Genomic DNA, 18,088 nt, shown 5'->3' on the forward strand with positions numbered 1-18,088 from the left:
AGAAGGGAAAGATTAGAAAAGAGGGTCTGGTGAAAGGCGTGGTTCTTCCCCCCAGCTTTTCAAATCCTCTGATCTCACTGGGACAAAATTCGAGTGCAGGTTGGAAAGTTGGGCTTTGCTGGGCTTGTTGTCTCTTCCACGCCCGTGTGTGTCCACGTTCAGGAATTGCACGCTCTGCCAGTGCTCTCACTCTGTTTGTATTGGCAGCTGTCAGAATTTCCTTTATAAGCAGCTGAAAATATGAGTAAGCCATGAGTTGCCCTGTCCAGAACAGCTTGGCTGCTTCTCCCCGCTCCCTTCATTAAGTGCCGCTCGGTCCCCATTTCCTGTCGGTACCGCTGCAGTTTCAAAATACTTTGCTATTTTAGTAGTCTGCAATCCGGACTTCAGGGCAGTTTTTTCTTCTTGAGAAAGGCTCTTCGGTAAACAGACCCTTCTGAGTCACTGTTAGTCAGTGAAAACAGTCATTTTAAGTCCTTTCATGTCAAGGATTTTTAGGACTTCAGTCTCTGGTGCGAGCTGAGCAGCAGTTGCTGGCCCAAAAGAAGGAAGAGTGGAGAAAAAAAATGACAAAGAGGATAAACATGGAAGAAGAGTTAGACAGTCTGGAAGAAGTTGCTGTGGTTTGAGAGATCTGGTGGTTGCTACTGTGCAACTGTTGTTCTGTTACAGAATGACTCCCAAATATGCGAGGAGTTTCTGAGAACTCCACTGTAAGAGAAGGAGGTCAGACTGGGCTTTGTGTGTTTTACTGTGAGACAGGGTAGATGAAGAGCTGGAAAGTGAAGGTGACTGTGAGAGCTTTTCTGGCCCTAAAAGGAAATTTACTGCTTTGAAATGAGTGTCTGTTATTGCCCTTGGGCCTGAACAGTAGGAGCTTTGTTTGATAATCCCTTTGCTCTTTGTAACCTTGGTGCCATGTTCTGTGTTTGATCCACCTTCCTGAGCGAGGCTGCAGATTCCAGCATCTGCTCCCCTTTCCAGGTGAGGACCCAAAAGCAGAACAACCTGTGATAAACTGGAAGCCGTTTGAGAACATGATGGCTTCAGTTTTAAGTGGGAGCTGTTCTAGAAGAGGAAGACGACTTCTTACACAAATCTTTCCTTGGATCATTTTGATAGTCAGGCAGAGCCTTGCTAACAGCACTTGCAGAAAGAAGGTCTTCCCAGTTGTGGTGCTTGTGATGGTTTCAGGGTTATGGTGTGTGAGACAGGACTGGTCTTTGCCTGGTGACCCAGCATGGAAAGCTACTGAGTTCATCAGGCTGTTAAAAGCTATTTATTTCCTTTTCTGCTAGCTACCAGTCTCTTTTCAGCACAGCTGAGGTAAGGGGGCTGTGAGGAGCTGTAACTGAAAATAAGCTGTCGATAGCAGGTCATTTTTCTACTGTGGAAAAGGTCTTTCATTGCTCAGTCCTGTGATTTATTGGCTGCTAGCCTTAATGTGGATGAGCCCACTGAGAGAGCAGCTCTGCTGCAAGGGAACATTGCCCTGCCGCTCTGTTCTCCATGGGTTTGCCTCTGATTGAGTGAGTAGGAAGGTTTCTCTTAAATAACCTTTACCTTCCCACATGTGCTGCTCCTTCTGAACTGTAGTTCTCTTTGCAAACTCTTTTCTTGTCAGCACTGCGTTCTCTGGAAAATAGATGAAGAAAGGATGCGTGTGTGCATCTGCTGTGTGAAGCGGAGGGTGGGTGGAGCTCAGCTAAGATGCTCTGGCACTTGGCATGGCAGCCCAGTCTGTTCCCTTTTGCTGCTGCTGCATTCAAGAAGGAGATGGAATTGTTGGAATGGGTCCAGAGGAGGCTACAAAGATGATCTGAGGGTTTGAGCACCTCCCATATGAGGACAGGCTGAGAGAGTTGGGGTTGTTCAGCCTGGAGAAGAGAAGGCTCCAAGGAGACTTTATAGTGACCTTCCAGTACCTGAAGGGGCTACAAGAAAGCTGGGGAAGGACTGTTCACGAAGGCTTGTGGTGATAGGACGAGGGGCAATGGGGATAAACTGGAGAGGGGCAGATTTAGACTGGACATAAGGAGGAATTTCTTTACGCTGAGGGTGGGGAGGCCCTGGCCCAGGTTGCCCAGGGAAGCTGTGGCTGCCCCATCACTGGAGGGGTTCAAGGCCAGGCTGGATGGGCCCTGAGTCCCCTGATCCAGTGGGAGGTGTCCCTGGGGGTTGGAACTGGATGGGCTTTAAGGTTCCTTCCAAGCCAAACTATTTTATGATTGATATGCATGGATTGCCAGGCATTTCATACCTGCTAACAGTGGCAAGGACCTTCTTGCCTGTGCTTGGCTTTGACATCTGTTAAATGGTTGCTCAAGTCCTCAAATCCTTTCTTTGTGCTTCTCTTACCAGTTTCCAAAAACAGGAATATGCCTTGTTTAGCAACAGGGTTTCCAGAAGCATGTAGGAATGTGACCCTGGTATGAGAGACGATCATTTTCCCAGGGAACGCTCGATCCGGTGTGCTTTCCCGCTGCAGCTTTGGGGAAGATAGGGACTGGGAGAAAGCACAGAGGGAGGGTCAGTGTGAGCCCAACTTGATCTGCGGGCACAGTGTAGCAGTGCCAAAGACGGTGCTTGGAGAAGGTGTGTTTGTAATGTGTGACCCATGGCCAGCGATGTAGGTAACAAGATGAATGAGCCTGATAACGCATAAATGGTCCTAAGGAGACCACAGCACATGCTGTACCTGTTTTCCTATGACACTGAGTTCTCCTGGGTTTTACAGGTTGAAAATTAAGGTAAAACTGCCATGTGTGATGTAACCAGAGATTTGGGACCTTGAGGAAAATCTTGTTATTGCTATTTAAAGGGGAAGAAAAAAGAAAAGGCAGAATTTGGCACAACTATGAGGAGATTAGTGACTTGTTTTATTTGGTGGAAATGAGAGTTTCCATAGGTGGAAGATGGACATTTTAGCAGGAAATAAAGAACTTACGCTGTAAAAATAACTATAAAACTGGTGTGTTTCTCCACTGTTGTATGAAAAGTTTCTTTTTACTTTCCCTTTCAGGGTTGCATCCAGGTTTTGAGGAACAAGAATAGGTGCAATCGCAGAGAGCTCTAGCTAACCTCTGCAGTGAGTTAATAGGACTGAGTTTGCTGGAAAAACTGACTGAAAGGTGAATTGCAAATTGGAAGAGGGATTTTGACCATGGAGGAAGGCAGGCGTCTGTCTACGTTGAGTCTAAGCATTAATATCCATGTTACTTCTCTCTCCAAGGTGGAGAGACCTGCTGCAAGTCATGCTGACTTGCTGTCTAAGGCTTTGCTGTCCGGACGCTCAACCCCAGATTGTTTCAAGAGCTGACATCAATGACACAGGCTTTTAAGGTCTTAAGTGTAAAGGACTGATTTTGCTTAGAGTGTAAAGGAACTCTTCTGGAGAAGAGAAGGCTCCGAGGAGACCTTACTGTGACCTTCCAGTGCCTGAAGGGGCTACAAGAAAGCTGGGGAGGGACTTTTTACAAAGGCATGATAGAATGAGGGGCAATGGGTATAGACTGGAGAGGGGCAGATTTAGACTGAACGTAAGGAGGAATTTCTTTACGCTGAAGGTGGGGAGGCCCTGGCCCAGGTTGCCCAGGGAAGCTGTGGCTGCCCCATCCCTGGAGGGATTCAAGGCCAGGCTGGATGTGGCCTTGGGCACCTGATGCAGTGGGAGGTGTCCCTGCCCATGGCAGGGGTGGAACTGGATGGGCTTTAAGGTCCCCTCCAATTCATGATTCCATGATTCTATGACTGATTTGAGTCTGAAACTCATGCTCTCATTTTCCTTTCTTCTGCATTTTTCACGGTCTTCTATGTAACCTTGTGTATTTGCTGAGAGAGCAGCACTTGCTTAATCCACACTGAGTCTTTTGCCCTCCATGAGTTCAGGCATTGTGTAGGAAACGTAGAGCAATGATCGTGGTTTGTGAATCTTGCTGAGGAACACGGGCGAGGTGTTTTAACATGTGCCAGTGTACGTTTAAGTACTGCTGTTGCTGGAGCAGGAGCTGAAGTAGATAAAAAGACTTGGGTCCTCAGTACAATCTCACCCAGTTTTCCTTTCTGAGTGTTTGTGTTCATGGGACACCAGCGCTTGCTCCAACGTACAAAAGCAGACATAGCAGTTAGCTACAGATGGTGGATATTTCCTCGCCTTTGCCAGATGTGATCAAGCTGAATCGTTTGCCTGCACCAGTACCATTCTCACAGCTATTTTATTTTTTCTAGTTGCAATTCCTAGGTCTTTTGAGCTTCAGAAATTCCTTCTGTCCCTGTACCCAAGTCGTCATCTCTTTGGGGGGTGTATGGCTAGCACCTTTGAATTATAAGGCTATATTTGAACAGGATATGAGTAAAAGGAAGCAGTCAGACTGAGCAGGTGTTCCCATGCACCCACTTTTGGCCACTCTGAGAAATGAAGTGTAACAGAAAAACTATATTTAGCAAAGTTGTATGTACCCCCCACCCTGCCTGCCCCCACAGCGTTTCTTGAACCAGCTCCACGATTGGACCAGCGTGATCTAAGCTTGTTTGCTGTCTTTTGTGGTCACTGAGCGCCCTAGATCTCCTCTGATAACAAACAGTCCCCATGTACGTTTGGCCAGGCTGTCACTGAGAAGTTTCTGGGCAGCCAGAAATGTTGAAGGAGGAAATGAGCAAAGGTGATGAAGTTGCCTTTGATGGCAGCAAAACCAGCGTATGAGGTTTATGATCCTGCTGTTGGCTGGAGGAAGGTTGCTCAGTACAGCAAAACACCAGAGGATGAAGTATAGCAGATTTCTATTTAAAATCTGGTCTAATAGAAGGAGTCTTTTTCGGACTGCCTTTCTAATCCAATTGTTCACAGCTGTTCTTTGGGGAAGGACATCCAGGGACTTCCAGTCCATTTTTAGAATGTGAAATGAGAAATTTTCTTTGTTGGCTCTGTTGTTTGCCAGCTGGCCTGATCTGAAATGTCAGTAAGCTGGTGTTAGTTTTGGACAGGGGAGTGTGGGTCGATGTGAGGGGTAGGAGTTAACAGCTGGTGAGAGGGCATGTGCTGCAGGAGGAGGAGACAAAGCTCTATTTTGGAGAAGTGTCAGGGGAGCATCAGTATTTGCACAAGGCAGCCGATGAAGGCATGGCTTTTTTTAGATTTAGATTTTTTTTTTTAATTTAGATTTTTTTAGATTTAGAGTGAGCAAGCCTGAAAACAGAGAGTTTTCCTGATAGACTTGAGATGACTCCTCTGCATAGAAGGCACATCAGTGTCTGCAAAGAGGTAACCTGGTGGGTAGTTGATTGTCACCATAATCCCACAAAAGATATTTCTAGGGTTTGGTACACAGTGAGGGCTTTATAAACTGAGCTGTGTCCTGATTTGAAATGCCTTTAAGCCTTCCTGCCATTCCCATCCATCCTTATGGCTCTTTGGGATTGATCAGAGGGCCTGGCAACTTTTTTCTGTGTGACTGTTGCCGGTCAGCGTTAGGTCTCAATGTGGTGTCTCGACATCCAGTTCTGCAAAGGATTTCAGTCTGAAGAACCTCACCCAAAAGTTCAATAGCATTTAGGATCTCAAAATGATGTTAGCTTTTAATATTCCCTTTTTTGGAAGAACAAGCACTTTTAATTTACGTAATTGCTCATATCTAGATAAAATTCTGAGCTGTTTCAGGGCAGGAAGGCTCAGAGTTCTGCCAGTCCCCAAACAGGCCAAAAATGTATGAGATTATAAATAAATCTTAAAACTTTTTATTGTGGATTTTTGACCTCTAGGGAGGCAGCCCCCATCCTAACTCAAAAGCAGTCGGATCACTGTTTTTGTGCTCTCCGTTTATATGAGAACAAGAGGTCACTGGATGACATTACTGCTTTGTAAATTTAGAACAAATAAAAGGAAATGCTACTTCACCTAGTGCGTCGTCATCCTGTGGAATATACTGTTCCAGGATGTTAGTCAATAGCTGTAGCCGGAACATAAAAAATAGCTGGACCATGCTGATTTCTCGCCACGTTTGCCAGCAGGGATAACCAAGCCTCGTGTTCCAAAGTGTCGGCTCATCGCAGCTGTAGGTGAGAGCACACACCCCGGGCTCCCTGGCTGAGAAAAGGGGAAGGTTGCTGTGACTTCTTTTGGAAATGACAAGAACGATTGGGATTTTTGGCATGAGACGTTAGGTTGATCATCGGTCTCATCTAGACAGCACAGTGTAGATGACAGCCTTTCTCTCTCTGTTAGTGTCCTTCAGCAGGTGGGTGTCTGGACTTGAAATCAGAAGGTGGTGGAAGTGGTAGAACGAGTGTTTATCCTCCCTGTGAGTGAGAGTGTGTGTGTGTTAATCGCAGTCCTTCCTCAGGGCCGGTGTTGTGGCAAGCCTGTTGCACACCAGCCTGCGCAGGTAAGAGACGCTGCCGGCAGTGCGGGGAAATCAGGGGTGTCTTACGCTCCCGAGGTGCCTGGTGTCCACTGCTGGGTGCTTGAGGCTGCGTGAAAGGCGAGTGAGATCTGTTGAACCACTCTGCGAAGGAAGTATCCGTATTAACAAGTTTCTGGATTCCTAATCATCCTCATTAAAATGTTTTACTGTAACACTGCTGCATGTTAATCAGAAAAACAGGTCCGTATGGTTTCTTAATTTCCCCCAAGAAATGTTACACCAGTTCCAGTAAAATCTTATCTGTCCTCCACAGTGCAGCCTGAATCGTCCCAGTTTGTCCTCCTTGGGATAGAAGTGAGGTTTGAGGTGGTATTCTTTTATTTCCCATCTCTGATTAAAGCACTAAATCCTAATGCAAATGTTGGCTTAGAACTGACTAGTGGGGAATGTCTTGCATAAATCTGCCTTGCACAAAGTTACATTTTATTTGCAGTTTTGTAGTCACACAATAGATCCCTTATTTTAATTGTAGAGCTCCTTGTCTGGATGATTCAAGTGTGAAAAATCTTCTCGATCTCTTTATTTGTCCTCTTGCCTCATAAAATTTACTGTTGTACTTTGGATGGATTGTCCTAGGCTGGATGTGGGAAATATGGAGGTGATGGAGGTGCTGCAGCCTGTCTTGCTGTACTCCTGTGAGCAGCTGCCGTGTGCAGATGAGGGAGACACAGATGCTTTAATTCTTCAAGGTTTTTAGACTGTTTATCCTAATTATTAGAGCCATAAGCACCAGAATGTGATTGGAGATGCTTCTGCTTTTTCTAGTATTTAAGAAATAGAGCAAGAGGGCAGGAATGACTCTGGAGCCTTTCGCAGGAGTACTAATTAAGAGATTCTTAGATTCCAGTCCAGTGACAAATTACTTACGCATCAGACAATAATGTCAAAATTTGTGCCTGGGGTCTCCCAGTTTGTCTTGCTGTCAAGCTGTCCTGGACAGCTTGTCTTGCTCCCTGAGCAGGTCTGTCCTTCAGATGCAAACTGACTTAGGTCAATGAAGAGAGAAGGTAGAGGTGACCTCTTAGAGTGACTTAAGAAGGAATGACTGAATTTCTGTATTGGACACTTTCTCCAGCAGCCTCAGGAATTAATTCTTATCAAAGGAGCATCTGCATTTCTGTATTTTGTGCCAATATTTTAGATTTCATGTCTTCCAAGGTGATGTAAAAATTATACTCTGTACTTAGCATTTGTGGGTTTTTTTCACCCCCAAAAAGAGAAAAATAAGGAAAGGGACCACACTTACTTGGAGTGTTCTGAAAGGGGATTGTGATGATAATTCATTTTACCCACTATTTTAAATTCTTTCTCCTCTGTGGCTTCTTGAATGAAGTAGCGGTTCCTTATAAAAACTGGCTGGTTTTAAAGCGATGAAAGGTCTTTGGATGCTTCATCCTAGGGTGTCTGGACTTTACATAGGGTACGTATGCAGTTATAGATGTTCTTGGCTTTGCTGCCAGAAAGAAAGTGGGGCCCTGTGCTGTCTGAACAAATTAATTGAACTTGGTCTTACTTCCAGGGAAAAAGCTGCTTCCTCTTAGCAGGACTTCACCGATGCTGCTTGTCCTTCTCTAACTTCACACTGATTTTATCAGCAGCGCTTCTTGCGCCATAAAAGGTTTCTCTGGGGTAGCCTTTTTTACCTAACAGAGTTTTTGATGGAAATACAATTACTGCTCACCTTTTTGCTTTTCCAAAGAAAAAGAAAGGCTCCTTTGATTGCCTTCTATGGGAATACGCTTTATCAGAGCTGGAATTGTTTAAAGGGAAAGTCAGGGAAGAGGGAAGGAGTTCTTCAAAGTTTCATTTTTAGAAAACTGTAGATGCTTATTTCGGTTTGCTTACAGCTGGTACAGATCAGGTCATTTTGTCCAAACTAGAACGCTTCATGCCAAAAGTGTGTTTCTAATCTGAATAGCCAGTCCTTGCTTTAAAAATGTATTAAACTCTATTCAATGCCTGCTTAATGGGGCTGGAGCTTCCTTTTCTAGTGCCTCTGAGGAACGTTACCATTATTGTGGGTGAATGCTGCAATCTATTGCATGAAAAAAAAATACATTTTGAAAATTGAAGAGCTTAAATTAAAGCAGAAGTTTACAGGTGCATCTTTTTTGTTGGCATTACATACATATTTCGTAGTGGATGTGCTGAGGCACTTCAACGTCAACTGAAAGCCTGATGTTCAACTTCAGAGGTTTTTATTTTTAATCTGTTTTGTGATTCATAACGAGAGAAGTGAGAAACTGAGTGGAAAATGGTAATTAGCAGGAGTCAGGTGTTGGGGGGGTTTGGTTTCATTAGCAACACTTTGGTTGCGTGCTTGCAAGAGCCACGCGGGCCTCATCGATCTGACACAACCTCAGATTGTTTCAATCCGTTATTTCAGATATTAGGGTACAAATGGCTGGAAATACATGTGATGTAGACAGGTTTTTCAGGTACAAAATGTCAAGGGACACGGAAGAGTATGGGCTGCCAGAAGGCTTCAGAGTTGACATAGAGAGGAGTCTCTTGGTTTTTATTAATGGTGCTCAACCTTAAAGCAGCTTCTCTTAAATCCAGGTCTTTCAAGCACTTCAATCTTGGTCTAATTTAAGAAATCAGTTGGATGGAGATTGTGAGGCGTGCCCAATACGATACGATAACTGCAGTGTGGGGAAGAAAGACTTTTGTCCTCGGAAGCGTAAACGTTGGTTGATAGTCAAGCCTGGAGCCCAGCTGAATGAGCAGCCCTGCGGACAGCAGACATGATCCTCTGAAGAACGAGGAGCTTTTGTTTCTCTCTGCTGCCGCCGTCTGACAAGAGGAGAGAGCTCTGCAGAGCTCTCTCTGCCTTCCTGGGTAGAGGGAAGCTTCGACCTCCCTGCCTATCTTCTACTGGCTCGTTAAAGCGCTGGACTGTACATTAGTTGTTAAGGTTTAGCCCCAAGTTGGCACACAGAACAATGCAGCCGCTTGGTTTAGCCCCACGCTAGCAAAACAAAGAACCACGAGGCTGCTCGCTTATTCCCCACCTCATGAAATCGGAAGCAGAGAAGGTAGAGTTCATGGGTTGGAGTAAGAACAGTTTAACTGGGCAGGAAAGGAAGAGAAAATGTGACAGCAATAATAACAATAAAAGAGTACACAAAACAAGTGATAACAAATTGCTCACCACCCAAAAAGCAATGCTTGCTGTGCTCCCCAGCCAGAATTCCCACCTGTGCTCCATAGAGCTAAAGCACTGGCAGTTTTTCATTTTCAGCAATATCTAAATCCAGCTGGATGCCTTTCACATCTGCAAACTAACTCGATTCACTCTGGCCCTCAGCAGTTTCTGTAGCTCATCGTGCAGGACTCTGTACAGCAGTTTTCTACCTCCGGTGTTTTCCTTCAGTACAGCAGGACCTGCCAAACAGGGCATACTGCTTCTCATTTTCTGGTAGCTTGTTCTACAGTGGGGCCTCTTCAGTATGCATCACCTGCTCCTCTGCTGATATTCTGAAATCTTTGCCTTCTGGCCAGTCTGTGATTAATCCCAGGGTTCCGGGGTGACTGGGGTTTCCCATTCGAGCCCACTGTGTGATCAGTGCAACCTGTTTACCCCACCCAATATCAGCTGCATGATGTGTAGAGGGCACCCTCGGAACATCCAGCCCAGCGCTGGCAGTCAAGGTGCTAAGAGGAGCTGTGCTTCAGTCCCAGCCACCTTCAAAGTAGCTCAGACTGCAATACCTCCTGCCAATATCTCCTTTTCCATTGGAGTATAGTGGGCCTCGGATCCGCTGTATCCCCAACTCTAAGACCCTTCTTTGAGCCTTCCCTGGTGCTTTCTGCCAGAGACTCCAAGTAGGGCCAGTCTTGCTGGCTACTGCGTAGAGTATGTTTTTAACATCTTGTCCTGCCCAGACTGACCCAAGGGCTTCTGGATGAACTATTTTGAGTTTAATTTGATCAAAGGCTTGGGGTTGCCCAGGGCCACATTTAAAATTATTCTTCTTCCGAGTGACTTGATAAAGAGGGGTTATACTTAGACTGTAATTTGGAATATGCATCCTCCAAAACCCCATAATGCCTGGGAAAGCCTACGCTTCCTTTTTGCTGTTGGTGGAGATGTAGCTGCTCTTTTTGTTGACCACATCCATTGGGATCTGCTGACTCCCATCTTGCCATTTTATTCCAAAAAATTAATCTCCTCTGCAAATCCCTTCGCCTTACTGTGTTTTATGGCAAGCTCAGCTTTCAGGAGGATCTGAACTATTTTCTCCCGTTTCTCAAAAGCTTCTGCTGTGTTGCCCCATGCAATGATATACTCGATGTACGGAGATGTTCCCAAGCTACTAACTGCAGTGCCTGGCGCTGGGGCTGGAGTAGCCGGTATCTTTTTGCTCTCTTCCCCCTGAGGATGCTGTATAATATTGAGCGGTGTTTGGCACTTACTACACAGTAAGTTCTACCCCCTCAGAACAGCCACAGCGTTTTCCTTTCCGATAGCCTGTCACTCCCTCAGAGTCCTGTTAGGTATTTGGGAGTGAAATTCTCTGGATGCCTGTCAGTGTTCTCCCAAATGTCACTTCTGCCTGGCCAGCCTCGGGGCAGATCCTGGGCAATATTTTGAAATAGTTGTTCAACCCTAAACAAGATTTGAATCATGGAGACAGAGCAATGAGAGACCGATTATGTGAGATGTGACGAGAACAAGGGCTGGGTCCTGCACTTGAGTCTTGCTCCAGGCTCAGGGAAGTGTGCCTGGAAAGCTGCTCAGTGGAAAAGGACCTTGGGGGTGAACACGAGCCAGCAGTGACCCAGGTGGCCAAGAAGGCCAGCAGCATCCTGGCTTGGATCAGCCAAGGCGGTGGCCAGCGGCAGCAGGGCAGGGATCGTCCCTCTGGACTCGGCACCGGTGAGGCTGCACCTCGAATCCTGGATTTGGTTCTGGGCCCCTCACTTCAAGAAAGATATTGAGGGGCTGGAGCGCATCTAGCAAAGGGAACAGAGCTGGGGGAGAGGCTGGAGAAAAAGTCAGCTGAAAGAGCTGGGGTTGTTTAGCCTGGAGAAAAAGAGACTGAGGAGAGACCTCGTCACTGCCTACAACTGTCTGAAAGGAGGTCGGGGTGAGGCAGGTGCCAGTCTCTTCTCCCAGATAACAAGTGGTAGGACAAGGAAATGGCCTCAAGTTGTGCCAGGGGAGGTTCAGGTTGGATATTAGGAAAAATTTCATAGTGGAAGTGTGGTGAAGCACTGGAACTGGCTGCCCAGGGTAGTGGTGGGTCCCCATCCCTGGGGTGCGTCAAAAGGTGTGTGGCTGTGGCACTTCAGGATGTGGTTGAGTTAGCGTGGTGGTGTTGGGCAGACAGTTGGACTTATTTTCTCACCTCCTCCCTCCCCACTCGTCATGACTCTGAAGAGATTTTTAGTATGATGTTGCAGAGTACGTTACCTAATCCATAAATTGCTAGAAACAAATAAATTATGCTGCTGACAAACTGTTTAGTGTTGTTGCTGATTTTAAAAGTCATTAAGTACTTAAAAATAACTTACACAAGGTCTGCACATGTAATATATTAACTCCTGCTGCTCTGTGCATGATTGGTGGTGTGCTGTTATTTGGTTCTCAAAGAGTTCTTTGCTCTGCTCGGTATTGTGAATAACAGCTAAAAACTTTGGTTCTGTACACTGATGAGGGAATGAAGGTATGTTACGGTGGAAGAGAAACGTGGTTGAAAGGCAAAAATAACTTCTGTTCTGTTGTGTAGCTCATTGCCTCTGAAAAAAGCTTCGATGGACTACACGGGCGATAACATGTTCTCTCGCTGTATCTCACTGATGAGCCCAGAATACACATTATTCATTTTCTCTCACTCTCAGATTATCACTCCGTGTCGGAAGCTTATCCTTTGCGCTGATAACAGAAAAGAGATGGAAGATTGGATTGCAGCACTGAAGACTGTACAGAACCGTGAACATTTTGAGGTAATAGGAAAATGTGTTCCTCTGCGCTCTGTGCCTCATCTCCTGAATGACAGCTTGTTTTGAGATTGCAGTCAGCTCCCAGTGGAGTTAATACAAGTAATTTTTATTGGCTGTAATGGGTGTAGTGTTGGCCCTTCTATAACAACTCTCCTGTATCCACTGGGGTGATTCTTCAAAGAGTCCTTGTGGCTTTGTGTGCTCTCCATGGGCAACTTTGAGAGCACTTTTTCACGTAGGTAGGTTATGAAACACAGTTCTCCTTCCATTGTCATTTCACTCTTCATTTATCCTCTGTCCTAATTCACACCTTGCTTTCAGTGCAGCTGTTTGTTTTCTGGGGTTGTAGTTAGGCCAGCTCTGCCACCAACAGAACCTGTCTTGTGTTTTCCCCTCTCTGATGCCTGTCTCCCTGTTGCTTCCTCCTTTATGCTGGCACAATCATTCCTCTGCTGCACAATAAATTAGGTTGGGGAACTTGTCTCGCTGAAAACTTAACCCAACAAAAGAATGGGAAAGGGAAAGGGAAGGCTTGACTCCCCAGCAGATGAGTTCTCCAGTTCATTTCTCTACACACACTTGTAGTGAAACAAAGATGGGAGATAGGACAGGAACAGGTGTGGAGGTGTGGCTGCTTCTTCAAGTAATCTCTTCTGGCTTAAAGGTTGCCTTGAGCTACAGCTGCTGTGTATAAACTGCATGTGACCCACTCTTCCCTGGTAAAAGCGTGCAATATTTACCTTCCCTGACTGCTATACGCACATCTGTGTTTCAAGAAAGAGAAGTCCTGTTGCTCTACTCTAGACTTTGCTGTAATACATTTATGTTATTAGTCTACCCAGTACAGCATGGACCATTTCTCAGGGATGCATAACTGGTACGCCTGCTCACATGCTCGGCCGACCTACTGCAACGTGTGTCGGGAGGCATTATCCGGAGTCACGTCACACGGGCTCTCCTGTGAAGGTAAACATGCTGTCTTCTCTCCTGTTCTGGGATTGTCGCCTTTGTAGTTCAGTGCCAGGTTCCAGAGGTAATTTAAGAGGAATGTTTTTAACAGTCTGCAAAAAGATGTCAAACAGTGCTGTGTAAAAACCTGAGAGCGCTACAGGTGATGTGTGAGGCTGGAGGTGGTTTCTGGACCTGATGCTGAAACCTTTGGCTGCTGAATCCCTTTGGCTTCGCTGAGTTTTCCTGCAGAAGTTAAGATCAGGATCTTGGCACTTTGTAAAATAGGTGTGATGGCGCTTTCATGCTGTTTTTAGTGGTGGACTTGATGGCAATATCACTGATGATTTTTTTTTTCCCACATACCCAAATACTGCCATCCTTATTAAAATGATGCTTCTAAAGTGAGCAGGCACGTGAGGAACCAGATAAACTGTTCATAAGAATAATCGTATTTGTAAGAACATCCTTGTGAAGTGTTTGAATGCCAGGAGGTTATTCTTTTTCAACCTTGGCACAGCAGAAGTGGCTGCCTGTGCACAGGCGCTGGCCTGAATGAAGTTCCACCCACACTGTGGGAAGGGATGTAGGAGTGTAGGACTAAGTAAATCATGTCAAATTTAACAAGGTGATAACTTAGCTTTCTGCAAGCGACTGGCAATGGCAACAAGGCAAGAATGAATAGGTAGCTCCTCTGATTTTGTATGCTTAGAGCTGGTAGTTTTGGCAGGGCTGACAAGGGTAGCGTGTGCCTGTGCTTTCTTCTGGAGCCAAATATGGTTACTTGGGAAAGCTTTTGCACAGACTGCCACGTTACATGCTCTGAGGCAGGATTAACTTATTTTTGTCTTCCTCTCTAGTGTGCAAGTTTAAAGCCCACAAGCGGTGTGCTGTGCGGGCAACCAATAATTGCAAGTGGACAACTCTGGCCTCTATCGGGAAGGATATCATCGAGGATGAAGATGGGGTAGGCGTTCATCTTAACTCTTCTGGCTTTATCTTTATGTGGAAGCACCAGCATGTGTTCTACAGCTTTCTTCACTGTACGAATAGCAGGTTTGCCATGTGGGAAAGGCCTTTACTGTCACAGCAGGAGGTTGTCTGTGAGAAGTCCAGCCCAAGCAGCAAGCAGTCCTTGATAGGAAGAGGCTCCTGGCAGAGACTGGGGAGTTGGTGTTAGAATGACGTTTGGGACTTGGAGGAGTGGGGAATCTGGTCTGAGTTTCAGCGTAAGGAAAATAAACGAGGGGTTGGAACAGAACCTTAGCATATGTTGTGTTTAATTCAAGTCAGTGTTTTCCTGGGTAGCCTGGGGTGAGTCACCTGGTCTCCTTGTGCTTGAGTGTAAAACGCCAAAAGAGATCTGCGGGTGTTTTCCAGAAGCAGCCCTTGCTGTCATTAAACAGGGCATATAAAGACTTGCCTCTCTGTGTGTCTCAGCGCCACAGAGCATCCTGCGCCCTTGAGTTCTGCTCTGGGAAGTCCATGTTTCTTCTCTCCCTCTGTACCGTTTGCAGATCTCGATGCCGCATCAGTGGTTGGAGGGAAACCTGCCCGTGAGTGCCAAATGCACTGTGTGTGATAAAACCTGTGGCAGCGTCCTACGTTTGCAAGACTGGCGCTGCCTTTGGTGCAAAGCCATGGTGAGTAGAGTAAATGTGATCATTTCAGTGAAAGGATAGATAGTCTTTGCTCGGCTCTGTGGTGTCTTCCATCAGTGGCGTTTACCTAGATGAAATCTCTACCCGTTCTACCAGTTCTCTACCCATTCAGCCACAAAGGCCTTTGTCATTCTTTCTCCAGAAGATAAACAGTCTGCAAGAGAGAGAAATTAAAATTTGTGATGAAAAGCATCACTGTGATGCATAAACACAAGACCTGAAATAAATATCTGGCTTCTCTGCAAGCTCATTTTCTTTTGATAGTGAGGTTTCAGAGAAGAATCTAATTACACTAGATACGAATCAATGCCTCGGGCGTGAGAGATGTTGGATTTTAAAGAGCCGTTATTTGTCATTTCTACAAGTTGACAAGGTACGACAAAAAAGGACGATAAAGGATTCTAAGCTATTTAAATAATAGCAATTCCCTTACCTGTTGTGATAGGTTTCTTTTGCCTAACCACTGCAGTGATGTAGATCTTGCTATTTTTCCAGTTGTCTATAATAGGAGTAAGAGAGGTATCACAAAATATGTGTGTGTAGTGTGAGGGATGAGGACTCAAACCCCAAGCAAACCCTCTGTCTTGCAGTCTTTGTGTACCAAAAATGACTGAAGTGCTGTACTAGCCTTTTATTTCCTTTTTGGGTGGCTTTGTTAACCCCTTCTTCTCTTAGCTTTTACATCCCTCTTGTCTCCCTGCTTTGTGTTTTGCTTTCTTGTTTTCTTGCATCCCCAGCATTTTCTCTTGCTGCTTCTTTTGACATATCATCAGAGGCTAGGATTTTGACAGCAGAATGCCTGAAGGCTCTTAAAGCCACGTCATCTGTTATCTGGTCCTCTCAGCACACAAAATGCTAGTCTCGTAAATTCAATGGCAGAAGTAGTACACTAACGGAAAGAGGAGAATTAGTAGAAGACTGATTAGATCATTCTTAAAATAACTTTATTGGTTGACATTTCCTTGGATTCTCCCCTTTCTTACTCTTCCTTTACAGCCTCTTGTTGGGTGGCTTTAGGGTTTACACCGCTGTCCCCAAAAGAGTCTGAATGAGTGTTTTTTGGTGGTGTTTTCAGGTACACACGGCGTGTAAAGAGTTGTTGCCAAACAAGTGCCCTCTTGGGCTGTGCAAAGTATCTGTCATTCCTCCTACTGCTCTTAACAGCATTGATTCCGATGGTAAGTATCCTTAGCAATCGGTGCCTTCTCTCTCCTCCTCTCAGTCCCATCCCTTCTGCTAACGCTGTTAATGCCAGACTCTGTCAGCTGACGATTCTGCTTGTGCTGGTGCTGAAATCCCAAACTGGAAGATGCTGCTGAAGTACAGCAATGAACTGTTGGCTTTGCTTTCACATTCAGTTTATTACCCTGTAACGTCAGTATTTTCTGAGCTGCAGCTGTTAGAATTTATCGAGAACAAATACATTGCAGTTCGGGGAGGCTGGGGAAGCTGAAATGTTTGGCATACTGCTAGGAGATAAATGTGACATTTGGCAGTGCGAGGTGTGGTTCGTGCAGGGTTCAGGGCTGTGCGCATTTGGCGCCTACCCGGTGGGTGCCGTAAGCACAAGGAAAGCATTAGCTTCTTCATAGCTTTGCTGGGGTGCAGAGTGTTGGCTTTTTTCTCACTTCATCTCCATGGGCAGCTTCACATCTCTTGGCTTTTTCTCTCTCTCGTTTCCCTTTTCCCTGACAGGTTTCTGGAAAGCTACTTGTCCCCCTTCTTGCACAAGCCCTTTGTTGGTCTTTGTCAACTCCAAAAGTGGAGACAACCAAGGTGTGAAATTTCTGCGAAGATTCAAACAGCTTCTGAATCCAGCCCAGGTCTTTGACCTCATGAATGGAGGACCTCATCTTGGGTGAGCAGATGTTGTATGGAAGGACACATTCCTTGTAAAAACACCAGAAAAGCACGAGTGATGTATGTGATTATAAATTCATCCTCAAATATAACAAGAAACCAGTTCCTAAGAGAAAACCAAACACACAGAAAGTTGGGGGCGGGAGGGGAGGATTTCCTCTCTCTGTGTTTTGTGTTACTAATTAGCTAAAACCAAAGCTGATGTTGAAGAAGGTTATTATTTCCATTCTTCAGTATCAGCAGGATAACTTGAGGGGTTTGGGGGGAATTCAGCAGCCAGTTTCTGAAGCAAAATTTTGTGAGAAACACAGTCAAAGGCTTTACTGAAGTCTCGATACATCAAATCCACAGCCGTTCCCTCATGCATCAAGTGGGTCACCTTGTCATAGAAGGCGATCAGCTTAGTTCGGCAGGGCCTGCCTTTCATGAACTCGTGCTGACCGAGCCTGATCACCCATTTGTCTTGCGTGTGCTGTGTGGTAGCACTCAAGATGACCTGCTCCATGACCTTCCACCCCGATCTCGCTGCTCAGCCAAGCTGGTTTTCCTCTCATTTTGCCAGCTCATTTTCTGGCACACAGGGATGCACTGCACTTGCACTACCAGGATTTCCTGGGAGGATGAAGAAAAGGCACAGGGTAAAGGCTGCTTCTTAAGAACTTAAATATTCTAAACTGGGGCCAGTCAAACTGTGCCGTAAGATGTTGTTATTGCTGAGAGCCATTTTTCATGTGTCAGCAATGAGAATTTTCATGTACTACAGCAAATCCCATTTAGGTAATGATAAAAAACTCCAGTAACAATAAATTAAAAACCAACATGAAAGAGATCAGTAGTTCTGGAAGATGTTCAGGAAGAAGCACAGACTCAAACAGCTTAAGGAGAGGTTGCTTTTAATATTCTGGGAAGGATGAATAGAGAAATTCATGCTTGTCTTGCTGGGGAGTTGTTTGCCTGCCTGCAGGACAGACAGGGTGTCAGGGCTTTGATTTATGTTGCTTTCCCAGAAGAACTGCAGCTTCTGAGGGTTTTCGTCCTCTTACAGTTATGTGCTTACTGAATGACTGCATAAAGTTCCCACTCTTCAAGCTTTGCTTTAATTGGTGTGGCCTTGAGTGTGAAGACAGTGACATCAGAGCACTCCAAACCATGACAAATAACTAGTGTTAGGCTGAACGCAGCAAATCTGCTAAAAGGAACTAATTCAGTGGCTAACGAGTTATCACATGCTTGTTTCCTCTTCTGTTCAGA

At 45.5% G+C, this 18,088-nt stretch overlaps 1 protein-coding gene across 6 annotated transcripts in view; it reads left to right on the plus strand.

Annotated features, from left to right (window-relative positions):
* DGKD (diacylglycerol kinase delta) overlaps positions 1-18,088 on the plus strand; it is a 60,932-nt gene that overhangs the window by 23,641 nt on the left and 19,203 nt on the right. For 5 of the 6 annotated variants that reach the window (XM_069865109.1, XM_069865111.1, XM_069865110.1 and 2 more), the window contains 6 exons: positions 12,267-12,371; positions 13,202-13,334; positions 14,177-14,283; positions 14,834-14,959; positions 16,053-16,155; positions 16,673-16,835. In XM_069865109.1, coding sequence (XP_069721210.1) covers positions 12,267-12,371; positions 13,202-13,334; positions 14,177-14,283; positions 14,834-14,959; positions 16,053-16,155; positions 16,673-16,835 — 737 coding nt within the window. Of the gene's footprint in view, positions 1-5,978; positions 6,055-12,266; positions 12,372-13,201; positions 13,335-14,176; positions 14,284-14,833; positions 14,960-16,052; positions 16,156-16,672; positions 16,836-18,088 lie in introns of those variants that run through there. The other variant, XM_069865113.1, reaches the window with a different exon arrangement.

This window comes from Phaenicophaeus curvirostris, chromosome 10, assembly GCF_032191515.1.
Source record: "Phaenicophaeus curvirostris isolate KB17595 chromosome 10, BPBGC_Pcur_1.0, whole genome shotgun sequence".
NCBI lineage: Eukaryota > Metazoa > Chordata > Aves > Cuculiformes > Cuculidae > Phaenicophaeus > Phaenicophaeus curvirostris.